Below are 21,283 nucleotides of genomic sequence, written 5' to 3' on the forward strand. Positions count from 1 at the left end.
ACACTTGGCAACCGCAGCTTTGGTGATGTTTAAAAGGAGCTACTCATCCCTCGACTATTAAATTCCCTTAGTAACCTCCTACGATACCCACGGGAAAGGAAGGCTCTATGAAGGAAGGGATATGTCCTATTCTATACCGGGATCACACGCCGAATACTGTTTGAAAGGGATTGTTAGTAATGGAGACTGAGAATCCTGTTGCTAGCAATATACCCAACCAGGTCGACCTCCTCGCGGTTCTCTCTGGAAACTATCATGGTTAATTCCTGATGAATTCATCATGATGGGCTAACTTGCCTGTTTTCATTCTCATCTATCACCCTTCACTGGTGCTCCTTCAGCGTATCCCGTTAGCGCAGGCAGGGTTACCATACCATTTTCACCCATCAAAAAAATACTACGTAATAAAATTAATTAAATTTTGTTTAATAATAATAAAGAATTAATTTATTAAGATTTGACTAGCTTATGCGTTTGTTTGTTTGAAAACTAATGAGATAGACTACTGCTAAATAGTGTATGAAGATAAAACATAGACAAGACTTTAGATTGAATTTTTAGGAAAGTAAAATATGTTATCATATTTGCAGCAAATATGCAATTGTTATAGCTTTGGTGCAGTAGTATTAAAACATCATTTGAAGCCAGAGGGAGACTTTGTACAAAAGTTGATTGGTTGGGTACCTCTGTCCCATTCGTGTTTCAACCGTAAAGCAGTTGTGTTTGCATGGCTGTTTTTCGGTTTGAAGGGTGGGATATGACGTGAATTACAGGGTACAGAGTAATAACACCTGAATCCCCAGGAATGGCAACGCATGGGGAGTATCATGGGCGAAACAGTATACTTTAACTCTTTTGAATCATATTATTTAAAATACTTATATTTTCAATGGACTTTAAGAAGTAGGAGATTCTCAATTCAGTTGTCTTTTTTTTTTTGTTCTTAATTTATGGCTCCGCCATTTCTAAATCCATTTGGAAAAAATATTTTTTTATCTGAAAGGTTATATTTATATAGAAAGTTTATCAAAATTGGTTTAGTAGTTTAATAAATCAAAACAAGCAGTTTTATCACAAAAGGAGTCAGCTTTGTTTTTGTGAAACACAATCTTTAATAAAAAAATTTATAAAATATTTTTAATACGAATTTTATTTGGCAATAACCACCCGCTCTCCGCAATTCGTTTGTGCACGCCATTTGACGTTTACCGCTCACAGTCGACACCCGCCCTATGTTACATCAAACTCCTGATAGTTAATAATTTACAATTTGTGCTCATTATTCGCTAACTAGTTGAGTAATCTATTTATTGATTGACGTTACTATGTTACAGTTTACTAGATATTTATGAAGTATAGGACAATTGATTAATTTCTTATGCCCACGTCGTGACGGTACGGTCGGCAACAAAAGGCGATGGACACATCATGGACAAAAACTCTACACTAGAGGTTCCCAAACTTATTTTGTCTACTACCTACTTTGAGAATAAATTATTTTTTAGCGCCCCCATTTTTTCACTTACTCAAAAACCACCATTACTTCAAATTAAATTAATCAATTATTGTTTAAATTATGTAAATTAATCAATTTTTTCTGAGCCCCCCTTTAGGCCTGCAGCGCCCACAAGGGGGCGTTATCGCCCACTTTGGGAAAGGCTGCTCTATACTGTGTAGCTCTATAACTTATAGGTTTCAAGCATGTACTAATTAACGATATTGTATTACATACATACAAAAATATATTTACTAATTCATCACAAAGGGATGGTTATAAAGAGGTAACTGAAGTCAAATTTAGTCCATGTTCTGAAAATAATGAAGCGGAAAAAATATACAAAATAATGAATTTAAAAAAATGAATTTGGAAATTATTATTATTAAAACTGTAGCATATTAAAACTATAAAATGTAAACATGTGTATACATGCCATTATGTATAATTTAATCGAAATTCTTTATTCTTTTATGTGAGTGTTGCCAGTAAAATTGAAGATTTTCACCACAAAAAAATATGATTGACTAACAGGGTACGTTCAGCTAATATTCAGTTTAGTATATAATATTAACCCTTCTGTGCATAATGGTGGAAATTTCCATCATAACATTAAATGCCCAAAAATTATATAAAAAACCAAGTTAACTTTAAATTGATCGTGTCTGGATACCTTTTTAATGTCCACTGCAGAAAAAAAACATAGCTGTCAAATTTATTTTTTAACCATTTTTTCTTTAATTTGGAACATGAATTATATCACCTTGATTTATTTCACCAATAAAAAAATCATGCAAAGAAGGGCTAAGTATGGCATACTAATAACTCTTTTATTTACAAATTTTCTATTTAAATATTATTTTTAAACCATGAGTTGATTCTCTATGAGTTGATTTTATGTGTGACCAACGACTTCAATTTTACTTTACATATTCACCTAATTTTTTACCTCATACGATGTATATCAAATTATGAGGCTAACCTTGTTAATCTAAGCATATATATAAATCTCAACAAACTTTTTACTTGTTTGTTAATGAATCGTGAGTACAATCAATGAATTTACTTTAACTGCTTACCACCAAGTAGGCCGTATACTTGTATGCCACCTTAGAGTTATAAAAAAAATAGTAAAAATTAATTTGAGAAATTTGTAAGCGTCATCGATTTTTGATGCTGACTGTACACCTTCGAAGAATGTAGAAGGGATTATTGTGTACACGACATAATGTAAAATAACTGTACCTTACTATATATATATATATATATATATATATATATATATATATATATATATATATATATATATATATATATATATATATATATATATATATATATATATATATTGTTAATGACTACAATATACATGCTATTTGAAAAAACGCTTATTCTTATTCTTTCATAATTAGTTTACCAGAATTTAACTACGATGAATTCTAGAGAGACTAAATGATGTAAAATCAATTGTTTCCCCTCAAACTTTATTATAATTGTAACTGGTGCAATAAATTGTAAATGAATCAACGAATGAACGTAGGAACAAATAAACAGATCCTATTAATATAATGAATGTAAAAGTTTATAACGACGGATGTTTGTTACTCTGTCACGGTTCAACTACTGAATACATTTGAATGAAATTTGGTGAATAGGTTTTCTTTATATCGGTCTCAGCTCAAGTAGCTTTCCATTTGTCAACGTAGAAACGTTAGGACTCTTTGTACCGTCTACGCTCTTCTTCGAAACCCCCAGTCTTCTAACTACTTAAGCAGTAAATTCCAGTATCTTTTTGAAACTCACGAACGTAACCTTCGTTCCAATAATACTTTCCTATTATCTTTCCTCTCTCATCGTACTGGTTACGCTTCAAACTCTTTTTTCCTATATTCTTCACGTCTCTGGAAGGCGCTTCCTGATGCCATTTAGAGACTACCGACTAAACCGTCTTTCAAAAAAAAGTTCACGCTCACTTTTTTACTTTATCCGAGCAATAAGTGCTTTATATTATTCTCAAGTTCGTGTATAATATAGTATATGTCATATATGTGTAAATATATTTGTTATTCATATATATTTATTCGTTTATATATGTAATTTTAGTATGTATGTATATCAATAATTAGTAGTACCGCACTCGAGTATTCTGACACTTCCCTATGGTTGACTGGGAGAGAATGCTTTTAGCATTAAGTCCGCAATGTACACATATTTGTACTAATAAATAAATAAAAATAAATAGGTTGGCTATATCCTAACTTAGTACATAGGGTACTTTATGTACTGATTCATGTGGATGAAATCACAGGATCATCAACATGATGCTTTACTCTACACACACACAACTGCTTCACGGTAGAAACACAAATGGGTGAGAGGTACCTATGCAAACGACTTTTGTACAATTTCCCTCTGGTAAAGTGCCTTATTCCAGCCAATAAATGAATTCAAATACTAATTCTAACAAAGTACATTTGCCGAATGTTGCCGTAAGGTAACAAGTTGAGATTGTGGTTTATGCAAATGTATCGATGTATCTAAGAAACCATTACGCGCCCATGTAATGGTAGCGAAGTTAATTGGAGTGCAGCTATAATCTTGCAATTCGATCGCCATTTTTAATTGCATGTCTAAAATACTGCTGGATTATTTTTGGGATTGCCTGATCAGTAATGATCACTATGAAAATTCCTTTTTTTTATATTCCCTATGTACTTTTTATTTATTTATATTAATACCATTGTATCTTATGTTTGCGTGTTTTTATCAAATAATAAATATCTATTCTATGTACCAATGTTTTTATTATAATAGACTGTGTATTGTTAATCTTTGTCAGGTGTCAACGATACAGGTTCGCCTAGTGTGGAGGCCATTGTATCTTGGGTTTGTAACTTTGTGGTTTTATCAAATAATAAATTTCTATTCTATTTCTATTATTTTTACGCAACATGCTATAGCAATGCATTGCCGTGTGGTTCCGGTATAGAATAGGCCACCCCTTTTCCGTGGATGTCGTAAGAGCCGACTAAGAGAGGGCGAAAGATGGGCAGTAGCGTCCCTCTTAAAACATCTCCAAAGCCTAAGTACGGTTGCTAATCCGCCTGCCAAGCGTGGCAACTACTGGCAAAGATACAAAAACGGCTTCTATATAACAAATTATTTCAAACTACAAATAATTATAAAAGAATTCTTTAATCGGTTATTGAAGAGGATGTAACATGCAACTGGGTTGTAATTATTTGAATTATAACTTCCAATAAATAAAATGAATTAATTATCGTTTTCCTGTAAGCTGCGGTTGTAAGTACTCACCTTGCTAAAACCAATGCTGTCATGAGAAACCCAGAGTAGATTAAATACGTCCAGATGAAGTGTCTCAATATAAACGCTTTGTCAAAAACAGTTCAACTTTTTTATTCATGTATCTATGAATAGGAATACCAGTATATACAGTTATTATTCAATATGTAGGGGAAATATATATATTTTTTATACCACTGAGGTAGCAAGTACCTGATAGCAAGCGCTTGCCATAGCCTATGAACATCTGCAATACAAAGAACATTACGTGTGCGTTGTCAGTTGGAGAAACCTATGTTTGACTCTGAAAAAACCAATGCATAATGATTCATAGTTACTCTGAATGATACCTAAACAACGACATTAAAATCATATATATTATTTTAATTAATACCATGACAATGATAGTGTCCACCTGATTTGGAGAATTTTTAATTAAATTACTTGCAATATAAACGCTTTGTCAAAAACATTGCAACTTTTTTATTCATGTATCTGTGAATAGGAATACTAGTATATACAGTTATTATTCAATATGTAGGTGAAATTTATATATATTTTTTTATATCACTAAGGTAGCAAGTACCTGATAGCAAGCGCTTGCCATAGCCTATGAACATCTGCAATACAAAGAACATTACGTGTGCGTTGTCAATTGGAGAAACCTCCTTGCCCCTTTTTTGAAAGACTCCTATGTTGTAGACTCTTGAAAAAACCTCGATTTAAGATATAAATTAAAAAAATATTAAGTTGAAAAACAAAAAGGATGCTTACTATATTTGAAAGAACAGAACAATGAGCATAATGATTCATAGTTACTCTGAATGATACCTAAACAACGACATTAAAATCATAACTATTATATTATTTTAATTAATACTTTTACTACATGACAATGGGATAGTGCACAATTAAATTTTTAAAAGTCCACCTGATTTGGAGAATTTTTAATTAAATTACTTGCAATATAGAAACGTCCGTTTTTACGTTCAATGCTCCATCTTGAGGTATATGATTCTGACCAATGCCAGCCCAAAGTTTTATTCAATCCCTAAAAAGGGAGATCGCTCAGATCCAGCTAACTAGGCCCATAGCTATCACTTCCTTATTCTCGAAGGTTATGGAATCCATCATTAATTCGCACCGGCTGATCTGTGATCGCCAGTATGTACACTGCTTGGACAATTTGATATTATTGCTGACACCTGACCTTTGAAATGACAATGTACGTCTAGTACTTTACATTTGATAATTTCCCGTGAGAAATATTAGCAATCGAGGTTATGCTATTGTTTGTATAGATCAAATTTTAATTATTTATCAAAGCATATTATTTACTTCAATCCTCATAAATCACCCACTCAAGTATGTCTATTGTAAGTCATAAAATAATTTATTACTTATTAGATTAGTTTGGGATTAGATAGTACTGTGTGATATATTCCACGCACAACCATTCTTTGGAATCAACTTCCAGCAGCAGTATTTTACTTCAAGAAAAGAGTATATTCCTTTTTAGCCGGCAGCATTATTATTAGTCACTTTGAGCCGCATGCTCGTTTGCCCCCTGTGTTGTAAAAAAAAAAAAAAAAAAAAAAAAAAAATATTACATATAATTTCGAAGCATAGAATGTGGGGCCGCAGATCTATCTATCCTTATTCTATAATTAGAAATTAATGTGTGCCATAGATAAGGGATAGCTATTACGATGCAAATAAATATCATAAAGAAAGCAATCATTACAGAGTAATTAATCACTACGCTATTTAAGAGTCAACATTGCTCTTAAATTAACCAAACTAAAAATTTATCTATGCGATCAACTAGAAGTATGTATCTTTACAATAATAATTGTATTGTACAATTAGCTACTCGTATTTATAATAGATTTGTCTTTGACAAAAATACTGATATCAATAGGAACATAAAAGACAGATATTTTATGACGTAACATTTTCAAATTCAATAAACTGGCTGCATAGATTTCATATATATTTTTTTGTTTGTAGTGACGCGGGCCTGATGTAGTGTATATTTATTTACACTGGTTTAGTTGATACTGGCAATTTGTAAAAGCCCGATTTCTACAAAATTTGAATATGGAACGTTTAATTTTATTTGTTTGAATTCTTATTTTGATTAGAATTTTTCTTTAGGAGAGAAATTGGCGGGAATCTATTTTACTCTCTGATATTTTTAAAGAATCTGCTTGATAATTCTATTTTATTTATTATTAGAGAAAAAGAAAGTGTAGGCATTACGTATTTAAAATAAAAACTTCGAAAGAATCAACGTTCTTTGCGAAGAAAGAATAAATATAACATTAGAATTTTTAAATTTTTTGGACATGAACGTTATAAACATGAAGTTTTAAGAACGTAGGAAAGCCTTTAGTACCTACCCTACTCTCTTTTCTTTGCTTACTTTATACCCTTTATTTTCACCGTGTGAATATAGATTCTGGACTTTTTTTTAACGAATCCCGAAACTTTGTTAATATTGAATTAACCACGTTTTCTCTTTATCTCCAGATATTTCGTGAGCACCATACTTCAGTTCCAAATTCACCGAGTATTATGCGAAAGGACCGGCCAGTTTATCCCAGGGGATTCGACGAGGCCGCTGCACAAGTGTGACATCTACAGGAATCCCGAAGCCGGCAAAATATTAACGTAAGTATCTTATTAATATTAAAACTTGAATATCGTATTTGTCATCATTATTTTAGCCATTCTAAATCCATTGTTGAAAACAGACCTCCTTCATAGATAGTCATTGTAGGACTTTTTTTTTATACAACTTAGAATGGCAAACAAGCTGACGGCCCACCTGATGAAAAGTGGTAACTGTCGCCCATAGACATGAGCATTACCATGGACAAAACAGAGTAAACTGTTTCGCCGATGATACCCCCCATGCGTTCCCATTCCTGAGGACTCAGGTGTTATTCCTCTGTACCCAGTAAATTCACGCCATATCCCATTCTTCAAACCGAAACACAGCCATCCAAACATAGCTGCTTCACGATTGAAACACGAATGGGACAGAGGTACCCAAGCAATCGACTTTTGTACAAAGTCTCCCTCTGGTGAAGAGGATGGTGGCCGTATGATCCCGACATAGAGTAAGCCACCCCTACAGGAACGATATAGACCGTGGGTGTCGTAAGAGGTGACTAAGAGGACTTAATGTTCGACGGAAAAGCTGCAGTGTAATTCTTAAAACATCACCAAAGTTTAATTGCTGTTGCCAAACTTGCTAACTTGCCTGCCAAACTTGCTAACTTGCCTGCCAAACTTGGTAACTACTGCCAAAAGAGGGAGATCATGTTCAGCAGTGGACAGCTAACGATTGTATTCGAGGGGAAAGGGATTATTAATAATGGAGACTGAGAATCCCATTGCTAACAATATACCCAACCAGGTCATCCTCCTCGCGGTTCCCCCTGATAACAGGCCTGTTTTCATTCTCATCTATCACCCTTCACTGGTGCTCCGCTAGCGTATCCCGTTAGCGCAGGCGGGGTTACCATACCATTTTCACCCATCAAAAAAAAACAACTGTATTCTCATCATATGTGTAGGATCGTTTAGTATAAGTCTAGCAGGCGTAAATCCTCTTCCAATATCTTTAGTCGATTCTTCTCAAATCTATCGGACCATTTTTCTTTCCTGTTGACTAAGCTGGCTTCGTACCCTATAATTTCACTGCCACTGTTACGGTAATATAGTCTACATAATTGACTCTAAGACTCTGTAATAATGCAATTTTAACACAAGTGCACGTTTCTTAAAATCACACCATTGACTGCATCCAATTATGAACTTTAACATAAAGGGATAAGAATTAAAATTCAATGGGATAGAATAAAAATAAAGGAGCGTGCACAATTGTCGTCGTCTGATGTCCAGGAAATGGCCACTTGTGTTATGCGGGTGTCGCGATGGACGGCTAATGTCACTCAATGGTCGTTGCCATTCAATACGGATTAGTTTTGTAAGTAGATAAATTTTACTACACAATGCACTTATTGAATAAACTATTCCTGCTACTTCACGTAAAACATCCCACTACAAGGGGTCCTACTATGAAATTAAATTCCGAATTTTCGAACTCAATATCCTATTTTCGTTCTTACCGAAATCGATCCAGTAATTGGAGCTTAACGTTTTGTTCGTCATGAATCCTTTCTTTTCTTTCTTTTATACTAGAAGTCTAAAGAACGATATTTTAATTATTTTAAAAGTATCATGTAATTTTAATGCAACATCTATGTTTCTTGTCCGTTTTTCTCAACTGAAATTGCATTCCGAACTGGGCGGTGGATTCATAAAAAAATGACTATACAAAAATGCTTACTTTAATTAAGTTAAATAAAAAATATTTTTATTTTTTTATGTAACTACAAATTAGTGGTTCGTTCGACCCCTAAATTTAGTAAAACATTTCATGGTAGGTCCTCTAAAATCCGAATATTGTGTGTAATTTCTATTATAACAAGTTCTTGATATTTTCCTTGAAAATCAGATGTGTTATCGAAATAAAAAATAACCTATAATTGACATTGACACAAGTATTTAAATGCTTTAAGTGTTATTTTATTATTTATATTTATTATATGTAATTTGAATAAAAAAGAAATTGACGGCCCACTTGGTATGGCGCCTATGGCCATAAACAGCACCATGGTCGCCATTAAATATACATATAATGCCCATGGTGTATTCCTAATGCATTATCAGGGGGGCAAGGGCCTGTTAGTAATAGGAAGGTTAGTCCTCATTGCTATCAATATATCCTATCAGGTCGACCTCCACGCGGTTCCCCCTGGAAACCATTGTGACAAAATCATTTAATTCGGCACAATAGGCTAACTGACCTTCCTTTTCATCCTCACCAATCATCTCTCACTGGTGCCCTACCAGTGTATACCGATAGCGCAGGCGGGGTTACCATTCCATTATCATCCATTAAAAAAAATGCATTGTTATTCCCGAATCGCTATATCTCTGTACCCTATAATTTCACTGCCTTATACCTCTGATTAAACCTGTTTCTATCTCTTCTCCTTTAACCAAAGGTTATCTGTAAGAGATTACCCTAGCGATAAGACTGCCTTTTGTACCTTTATGTGTATATTACAATTTGTATTTATGTTACTGTATTTCACTTAAATTATTCACTTGTCATTGTATATTTTTTGTTTATGGTGCAATAAAGAGTTAAATAAATAAATAAATTAAACCGAAATAGCCATACAAAAATAATTGTAAAATTAATTAATTTAGCGCACACACGATTTCTGTTTTTTTTTTAATAAATGATAATGGAATGGTAACCCCGTCTGTGCTAACGGTATACGCTAGCGGGGCACTAGTGAGGAATGATAGATAAGAATGAAAAGGCAGGTCAGTTAGCCCATCGTGATGTATACACTTGGAATCCAGCACTATGGTTTCCAGAGGCAACCACGAGGAGGTCGACTTGACAAGATATATTTTTTTTTATCTATTTTATTATATTATAATACACATACATTAGCCAATTATAGATTCCCAATTTGTATACCAGACAAAATTATGTCTATTTTTGGAGGGTAGATTTAATTCAAACACAGGTTCTTTAAAACCTACCGCAAGCACCAGTCTCTCACAAAATTGGTCTTCATATCAAATTATACCTCAAGTTGTCACTTTATACTACCTTTTGTGAAGAGAAAATAAACCATTCATTCATTCAAATAAACAGAATATATATATATATATATATATATATATATTATTATATTATATTTTTATTATATATATATATTATTATATTATATTTTTATTATATTGCTAGCAATGAAATTGATAGTTCGCATTCCTAACAATCCCTTTCCCCTACGATTTCTGCGCTGTCTTTCTCTGGTAAAATATGGTTTCGATGTCTCTGTATCGGTATTTCATGTCATAGTAACATAATACTGAATGTTGCCGATATAGGTATAACGAGGCGTCAGAACACGTCGTGCGGGAAATGACGCGTTCACGGCAACGCAACTGTGGACGCCGATAGCCGCTGGCTCTGCCGATATTGTTACACTTACATAATATCACTTTATTGCATTACACATTGGCGTTTTTAAACGCATAAAAAAAACCTTTGAATCGAAAGTTTTATTTTGACATAATACGTAAGTGACATCTACACTAATATTATAAAGAGGGAAGATTTGTATTTTTGTGTATATGTTTGTTTGTAATGAATAAACTCAAAAACTATGTGGCCGATTTTAAAAATTCTATCACCATTAGAAAGCTACATTCACCCTGAGTAACATAGGCTATGTTTATTGCTAGAAAAGATTAGGGATCCTTACTAAAACTTTAGTAACGTATCTTGAGTTACGTAAAAAAAATGCTATAAAATATCTTTATCTAATATAGAACAAAAGTATGTTCTACAATATTGAAGAAAACATGAATAACTACAAAAAACTTCACGATACTATATATCCAACTATTATCGTTATGTCACAATAATCACTTTTTAGAATGTTGTAAAAATGTCCACCCGTGTGAAGCCGGAACGGGCCGCTAGTGTATAATAATTCACTTCGACATTGTAAATGTAAAAATGTTAATAATTAATCTTAACTACTGAACGTCCAGTGGTCAAAATTCGACCATAACGTATATTGTAATAAATGAATTTGTTATGGTTATGTTTGACATTCAGTAAAACTATAGACAAATAATATTAAAGTCAAACAATATTAATCTATTCTCAATTTGACTACAGACTTTAACAATAAATAAAAGAGTATATATGCGTGTGTGTGTCAAATACATGGTAGTCGAGGGGGGAAAGGGATTGTTAGTAATGGAGACTAAGAATCCCATTGCTAGCAATATACCCAGACAGGTCGACCTCCTCGCGGTTCCCCCTGGAAACTATCATGGTTAATTCCTGATGAATTCATCATGATGGGCTAACTGGCCTGTTTTCATTCTCATCTATCACCCTTCACTGGTGCTCCGCCAGCGTATCCCGTTAGCGCAGGCGGGGTCACCATACCATTTTCACCCATCAAAAAAAAAAAAAAATACATGGTAGTGTGTGTAATTTTTTTTTTATTGAATTAATGTATTTTTTATGCATTATTTAAAAAAATAATTATCAATCTGCACTGCAATATATATCTATAAGTCTGCTCCTATAACTATAATTGTGCCAAATTTCATACTCCTTCGCCCGCGCAATTTTCGTCAAAAGAGGTAAGAAGTTTTTGCGCAAAGTTTAACATTGTTTCTTACATTAGGCTAAGCCTACCCTGTAAAAAACAAAAATCGTATTGCTTCTTACATTCCTACAGAAATTTACATTGGTTTTACGTATTCATTTATATAAAGCGGTTATTTTTACAATAAGATTTCACGACTAATAAATTTATTAGTATTTATACAAGCTGTAGTACGTGTATAAGTAAGTGTGTGCGTGTGCGTGTGAGTGTGCGTGTGTGTATGTGCGTATATGTGTATTTAAGTGCAACACCAAAATTTCCCAATTCGTTCTCTTATATTTTATACTATTATACACAATTTTATATGAAGCAATAAAGTCCTATTTTTTCCTTTTAAGTGCTTACTACTATTTGAAATTAATTTGAACTGTAGGAGATTCGATAAAACAAGTTTATCGTCCCTCACCAGACTACAGACTAAAACGCCACATCCAAAAGACGCCGGTGTAAAACATTTTTGATTCACAAACGTGACTCCTTGTTGGGCCCAATTACAATCGTACTGTAGGAAGCAGTAGGTAAATAGGCCAGTAATGGACTTGCGACACAGTGGACTGGCCGCATAAAATGCACTGTTTGCAAGCGTTTCTCCCGCAAAGTGTTATCGCTTGCAAATCCTTATTAAGCACACTAACAGACTTCGTGCGCTTAATGTTACATGCCTCAACTAATTATGAAATGACTAATACTCGAACTGTCTTTTTTTATTTTCTAATTACTATTTATTATATTATATTATAGAAACACTAGGCGTCATGTCGTATAGGGAGATAAAGGATATGGCCTGGGATAGAGCTGGCTGGAGGAAGATGCATGAATTAGTTGCACCGACAAGAGGAAACTCTTAAATAAAAAGAAAAGATTTATTATAATGGAAAAAATATCCTTTTATTATTTCCTCTCTTTCCGTTAAATTTTAGAATTATCAGTAAAAAAAAAATATTTTTATTAGAAAAACAATATATGGACTTCGTTTACATTAAAAACATAGTAACAATGTAATTTATCAAACAAAATAAATTATTAATTTTTTTTATACCACAAAGGTGGCAAACAATCATACAGCGCGGCTGATGGTAAACGGTTACCAAGCAAGCCTATGGACGCCTGCAACACTAGGAGTGTCACGTCTGCGTTACCGAACCTGAAGAAACTTTAGTATACCCTTAAATATATATATTTATTTAATTTTACTCTCAAATAATTACAAATATAAACAAATCTTGACTATTCTGTAGACTGCTATAGCAAAATCAATCTTAACTCTATAATAGATAGAATGAAAGGTAAAATAAAATCAATAAAATAATCTACTTTAATTGTAACAAAACCAATTATTTTGCTTTAAAAACTAAACTACCGAATTGATTTAAAAAAAAAAACTATGAAACCAATAATTATACCTTTTTAAATAAAAAAAAAATACATCCAAATCGGTTTCGAACAGACGATGTTATGAGGTAACAAACATAAAAAAAATACAACCCAATTTGTGAACTTCCTTCTTTTTGAAGTCGGTTGACAAACTATAGAAAATTCGAGCACAAATCTATTATACAATCGTAGACGTTACAACACGCAGCGGTGGACCCATAAAATGTGCTCTTTGCGGTAATCTCGCCCTCGATAAATTCTACAGCTTGTAAATCCTTATTAAGCTTGAATGGGTGCTATCTACATTCATTACGGACTCATACATTTCGTTTTAGAATATAAAAAAGTAACTTTATGGCTTTATTTACTTACGTGACGGCTTTTTGTAAAAAAATTGTTTTAATAAATATTAAAAAAGGAGAATATTAGATATTATATTAATATTTCACTCATCCTTTCTAATATTTGTTAATTTCTAGTGTCTTAATAGTTTTGTTTTTTTTTTTAACCAATCTGCACTCTATGGTAAACGAACAAAAATGTCTAAGCATGAAACCATCTTTCAAAAAAAAAGTTCATACTCATTTTTATGTTTTATTCGAGCAGTAGGTACTATTATTCTCATCGTCATATATAATATAGTATATCTTATATATGTGTAAGTATATTTGTTATTTATATATATTTGGCCACAACAGAATACCAGTGTTTTGCTCTTTTAAGGGCAAAAGAGCAAAACACTGGTATTCTTTTGCGATTTTGCCTTTTTTTTTGTTTTTCATTTTCATATATATATATATATATATATATATATATATATATATATATATATATATATATATATATATATATATATATATATATATATATATATATTTGTTTATATTTTACCGCATTCGAGTATTCTGACTTCTGACACTTCCCTAAAGTTGACTGGGAGAGAACGCTTTTATTCTGCATTAAGTCTGCCTTATACACATACGTGTATGTACTAATGAATAAATAAATAAATGAAGGTAAAAGCGGGCTAAATATGAGCATGTTTCTGATATCCCCTCATAACAGGTATCTCAAAAAAAATTTCGAAAATACATTCACAAACGGTATCAACCATCTATACCTACAATCTATATCTGTAAATACTAGTGTCTATTCGGGTAACTATTGTCTAAGAAATAAGCAAATACCTAGTTTATGTGCCGTGACTTAATCCAGACCGAGATTACATAACGGCCTAGATACATTACTACCGTAAAACAATGCCTAATATCATGTATCAATACATGGTATTTAAAGCACTATTCACATTGAATGTTCTTGAAACCAAGTTATTTTTCTACACGACAATGATTTTTTGAGCGATTATTCAATTCATTTATTTTTTTACTTTTACGTTTATAATATATCGCATGAACGTTAACAGGGATTTGTGGAAGAAGACATACTATGCCTACCCCAAATAAATGGGAAAAGGCAGAGCGATGATAGGTTCACTACGTCGTCAATTATGAATCGATTTTGATAATTATTTTTGCAATAAATAAAACTTATTCCCACATTGGTTCCGTTTTATGTAACTATGTTTTAATTTTTAGGCAAAATCCTGCTTGTTGCACAGCAATGTGTAGATATTGCGTCTGTAAATAATTTTACATAAACGAAACAATTCACATTGGATTCAAAAATATTGTAATCTAATATATAATGTGTTTTATCATAATCAAAATCAGTGGATGCAAGTAGCTCGGGATCATTTTTTCGCTAATTTCCGTTAGTGTGATACGATCCTTAATGATTAACTAACAGTCTCTCGAACTATTATCATGTCGTGAAGTCATTGTCGTGGATCATTCCTTATGGCAGTCTATGGGGCATGTCTATGTTCAGCAGTGGACAATTAATGGTTGGTATGATAATAGTGATAGCATCAGCTTTAAAGTTCAACTTCCAACTTTGTTCTTTACAAAACCTATGAATAACAGTCATCCTGTATTTTACTTATCACACTGTCGACGGATTTCGTCGAAACTGTCTTGTCGGTATCGTCATACGTCCGGTATTTGTAATCATGTCAGATAATATGGTCAAATTACTACCACTAATACTCATGTCAATGCGATGCCATCTGATGACAAGAGTTTCTATGCTACTTACATTGTGCGTAATGACTTTACGTGATATACGAAGAACGAAACAGAAGACAATCATTATAAATAATCCAAATGTGATTGGTATTCAGTGGCATTTTGTAAATCAATAATAATGCACTGATATCCTCTTCTGCACTGATAGAGAATATGCGGATGGTAGGTGATGATGGCAAGTTTGTTGGTACGTCATAATGATTTCAACAGTAATTAACCTCGATGGTAATGGGATATTAGGATTGAGATATTGGGTATATGGGATCGCATGTAAATCGATCTGATGCAATATATTGCTAGCAATGGAGCTGCTGGTCTCTGTTATTTAATAACAAAATGGGGGAAAGGGATTATTAGTAATGGGGTCTAACAGGTTTATTGCTAACATTATATCCTATCAGGTCTACCTCCACGCGGTTCTCCCTAAAAACCATCGTGATTAAGTCTTGTCGACTTCATCGTGATGAGCTTGCATCCATTTCTTATCTGCTATCACTCACTGGTACCCCGCCAACGTATACCGTAAACGCAAGTTAGGTCATCATTCCATTTTCATCCATTAAAAAAAGTAACAAAATAATTATTTCTTAAAAAAAATTCAGTAGCTTAAATTGGGACTCGATTGTAGGTTCCTCAGACCATTAATTAATGAAACCACAATTACTGAATACTGTGCTATCGTCGAACTATACAATGTTCATTACCTAATTTCACTGCTTGATCCTTAAACCGAAACAGCACACTAATTATGTACTGTCAGAAATAAATGAGAGAGAAATATTCTACTTTGTGCAGTTACTCGACTATGTCTTTTCATATTTTCGCTAATTTCCGTTAGTGTGATACGATCCTTAATGATTAACTAACAGTCTCTCGAACTATTATCATGTCGTGAAGTTTTCCGGCACCCAGCATACTCGTACCTACCGTTGGACAGATTGTCCAACTGGAAAACGTGTAGATAGTTTATTTTATAGTCTTACGTCATGTTTAATTTTACTTAAAAATGCAATGCACATGTTTAATAATATTTTATTTCTTATAAACAAGCTTTAATAGTAATTAGTTGAGTATATTTCTATTAAAGTTAAAACCTTAACTTTTGGAAGTTACTTGTAAAAAGTTCTTTACAATTTTTTTTTTAATTTTTATTTAAATAGGATAACGCAATAAGCAAACACATAAATATTTAATATTATTGATACTAAATTAATATATATTTAAACCTAAATTGTACATTGTCTGTCACATTATTTACTAGTAGGATACAGCTCTCATCCTGGAGAGGGTCGAGGGCCAATCGAGCCATATATCATGTGGATACAGTTATAAATTGTTTTGTGAATGGGACAACAAACTGTCATACTTCCCATCAAGACCCCTCCTTAAGCTGTAGTATTCTGACAATAACTAAAAACTATTTTTTTAAGATTAGACATTTTATAATTGCGTAATATAGTTGATATTTCTAACTAACCTGAGAGGTTACTAAAAGTTTACTTAAACATTTTATTTTTATTCTAACATTTCTTCTTTATACAGTAATAATAATTCCTTTAATTAATCTCATTCTCTTCTTAGATTTAGATTTATAAAAAATATTTTTTTTATTAGATACACCTTATACTAACATGAGATGTTTTTGTTCAAGTAAACTTAGATTTAAGCATTTTTAATAGTAGTTTTTCACTTTTTACTTACTTATATCACTGTACATTGTCTGCTTAATTTTTGTGAGCATATTGTTGGTGTGTCTTTTATAAATAAATAAAATAAACCTCAAATTGGGTTTATTCATTATATTCTTTCTGTTAAGTTTATTTTATATCAGTTTGAAATTAAATTAAACTACATGAATATTTATTTGCCACAACACTTTTACATGGATGATTAATTTTATTAATCAGTTTATTATAATACTCTGTCTACTAAATATATCCCGTATTTCCAGTTTAAATTTCGGTTTATTATAGGCAGGCGGGCGGTCGAAAAACTATAAGCCAAATCTTTTTTGTAATATGAATAAAATATGTTTTGTATTATCGGTTTACATTTCGGTTTATTATAATACCTTTTTTACTAAATATATCTTGTATATATTATATGGTTTATATTTAGATTTATTGTAATATCCTGTCTGTTAAATATATTTTGTATTATCCGTTTATATTTCGGTTTATTCTGATACCCTTCCTACTAAATACATTTTGTATTATCCGTTTACATTTCGGTTTATCAAATACTCTTTCTGCTAAATACATATTGTATTATTGGTTTATGTTTCAGTGTATACCCGTTTTGCTAAATACATCTTGTTTATAGGTTTATATTTCGGTTTATTATACTCTATTAAGTTTATTTTATATTATCGGTTTAAATTTCGGCTCTTCTCTTTCCACTAACAGCACCTTGTAATACTTGTAATACTTATCGACTTAGATTTATTTGTTGTAGATACTATTTCGAAACTATACTTTGTATATGTCGGCTTAGATTTCAGTTTGTTATAACGTTTCCGTTCCACTACATATATACTTCAATACAGAAATTAAACTGGGAAACCAAGCAAATTATTGCAACACGCATACCACAAATCATAACATGAACACCCCTCTACCCCAATTATGTTAGTAATTAAGAAGAATTAGTGCATGTCGATTGGAACTTGTACATTGTAAACAATTTTTTTTCTGAATAAAAAAACTCTGTTTCGAAATTAAAAGACTCATACGTCCAATATACTATTAGTTTTTTTTTTTTTATTAAAAATTATTAAGTTCTTAAATAGTATATATATTTTGTATCTGTATGGTTATTTTGCTAGTTCTGTACTATTTTGATAATTACTACTAATTTCATCTTAATTGAAATTGGTTGAAAGCCAATCTCGATGATTCTTGTCTTAATCACTTTTCTTTCATGTGTACGTACCATACCATATCAACCGTTTACTGTCCACTGCTGAACATAGTTCTCCCCCTATTGGGGAGTTTTGTTAATAGTTGCCACACTTGGCTGGCAGGTTGGCAGCCGCAGTTAGGCTCTGGTGGCGTTTTAAGAAGGACGCCGCTGCCCATCCCTTGACCATTAAATTATCACAAAAATTACCTTAAGTACCGATAGATAGCAAAGAAAGGAATTAATATTAACGCTAGTTTTAAGAAATAGATTTTAAATAATTGACATACTGTACATTACATTATATTAAAATTAATAACGTGTTTTTAGAAGTTATATCTGACAATATTAGTAAATTGTCAAAGCAATAGATAATTATAAAATAAAATATAAAATAAAATATGAATGACTTCATCAAATCAATAATGCATCGCTTTTTCGATTTTTTTTTTAATAATGAATTTTTAAAAACAAAAAATTGAGTAAAAAGTGAAAAAAAATGAAATTATTGATTTTTCCACAAAACAATGTTAAAAATATATCAAAACAAGATTTCTATGTATAAAAAAAAATATAATAGAATAATATAAAAGTATGGCTGATGAAGTTGCCAGTGACAAATATGTTAATATACTCAATAAAACCTTAACCAATATGACATAAATATTTGGACGTTATATCTCGTTACTTACTTTAAAAATCATAAATCACGCCTCACGTATTGTTTGTTGCCAGTATTTAGACGCGATGCATTTGTATTACAATATTATAGACTGTGATATTATACAATGTTGCTATAAATTCAAATATATCAAACTGTTTTCATTCGTATTGCAACAATATATTCATGGTTATTTATTTATATAACCTAAGCAATAACTACTATTTTTTTTCCTTACTAATATTATAAATGTGAAAGCGAGTTTTTTTGTTACCTCGCAGCGACTTGATTAACTACTATGAGTTTTTTTTAATGGGTGATAATGAAATGGTAACCCTGCCTGCGCTATCGGTATACGCTGGCGGGGCACCAGTGCAGGATGATAGGTGACGATGAAAGCAGCTTAGTTAGCCCATCGTGACGAATTCCACTGGAATTAACCACGGTGGTTTCCAGGGGGAACCGCGTGGAGGTCGACCTGATAGGCTGTTGCTAGTTATGGGGAAATTAGACCCCTTTCCCTCCACTGCTATGAGGTTTGGTATATACACACTATATATAGTACAGGATAGAAAGTAAAAGTTAGTAAATAAATTAATATTATTGGATCTATCTAATTTAAAACAAAACTCGGAATTTGTTCTGAACTGAAGAACTTATAGACATATTTAAATATATTTTTCAAACATATAGAAATAACTCATCAGCGTCATATCAGCTGTCCGCTGCTAATCGTATCTCCGCCTACTCTATGCCTCCTCTGTAAAGGAGGTTTTGCCAGTAGCTGCCACGCTTGGCAGACAGGTTAGTATTTGTAGTTAGACTTTTGGTGGTTTTTTAATGGGACGCTGATGTCCATTTTTCGACTATTAAATTCCCTTAGTCGCCTTTTACAACACCCACGGGAAAGGAAAAAGTGGCCTATTCTTTGCCAGGACCACACCTTAATTAATGGGCCTCCCGTTTCTTTATTATATAAATATAAATAAATAAAATTTCCATTTCCAGGCGTATAATGGAGCGTGGTTCGTCAGCGCCGTGGAACCAGATCCTACAGGATGCCATCGGCGAAACTCGGCTAAGTGGAGAAGCTCTTAGAGACTATTTCAGACCTTTGGAAGACTGGCTCCGAAGTGAGAACCTAAGGACTGGGGAATATTTGGGTTGGAGTTATGACGGAGATTATTGCAAATTCAGGTAAGAGATTATTTATTTTTATTTATTTATTTTAAGCTCTATTGACTATATATTATGTCGACCTCAAATAATAATTAGGATAAAAGTAGAAAGATGCAAGCAGCCATCTTTTGGAAAGTGCAGAGATACTCGAAGGCAGTTTAGTATAGAAACATAATAATAATAAAAAATTCTAATTATTATAGATGTTAAAATGTTTGTATGTTTGTTATACGATTACTCTTTAACTGCTGAACAGATTTCAGTGAAATTTGCTACACAGACATTAGATTACATTAATATTATATATAGGGTTCTTTTATTATAATTCACGTTGACGACAGCAACGTTACAGGAAACAAGTAATTTCCAATTTTTGTTTTACTCTTCCTTCTTTACTCATTTTTTTTTAATCCAATTACACCCCAATATTTATAAGAACGTTTTGAATTTTTTGGCAAGAGCAATACTTATTCTTTACATAATATTGGCAAACCTCCATTGCAAATTTCTTACTCATTCTTCCTCTGTTTACTCTAAATCCTTTTCCGTACAAGCAGTTTGTTTATGGAACCCCTCTATCTCTATACATTGCACTCATTTTAAAGACTTAGTTACATCACACTACTTATCCTTATAATCACTTAGTCCTCCTTATTTCCAGTTTTATGTGTGTTATATATATGTGTGTTAGTGTTGTATATTTGTATGTAGCAGGTCACTTAGAAAGTATTGCGAGAAAAAGTTTTTATGTATGTGAGACTGACCAGTTATAATTTATTTAAAAATATGATTACTTATAAGTAAAAATAGGTACGTTCTAAATTCAAAACTTCCCTCCACATTTTTTACGAGCTAATTTAAATTACCAATTGTCGTTCCCACCAAAATTATTAGTGTTATGTATGTACATTAACAACGATAGTCACTCTGTATTCATGACTAA

General features: G+C 32.2%; 1 protein-coding gene across 1 annotated transcript in view; it reads left to right on the top strand.

Annotated features, from left to right (window-relative positions):
- LOC113522924 (angiotensin-converting enzyme-like) overlaps positions 1 to 21,283 on the top strand; it is a 240,775-nt gene that overhangs the window by 217,443 nt on the left and 2,049 nt on the right. Inside the window, exons 10-11 of the mRNA XM_052894822.1 lie at positions 7,331 to 7,471; positions 20,170 to 20,358. Of these exons, the coding sequence (XP_052750782.1) occupies positions 7,331 to 7,471; positions 20,170 to 20,358 (330 nt within the window). The remainder of the gene's footprint in view (positions 1 to 7,330; positions 7,472 to 20,169; positions 20,359 to 21,283) is intronic.

This window comes from Galleria mellonella, unplaced genomic scaffold (genome assembly GCF_026898425.1).
Source record: "Galleria mellonella isolate WM207_F2 unplaced genomic scaffold, CSIRO_AGI_GalMel_v1 utg2411, whole genome shotgun sequence".
NCBI lineage: Eukaryota > Metazoa > Arthropoda > Insecta > Lepidoptera > Pyralidae > Galleria > Galleria mellonella.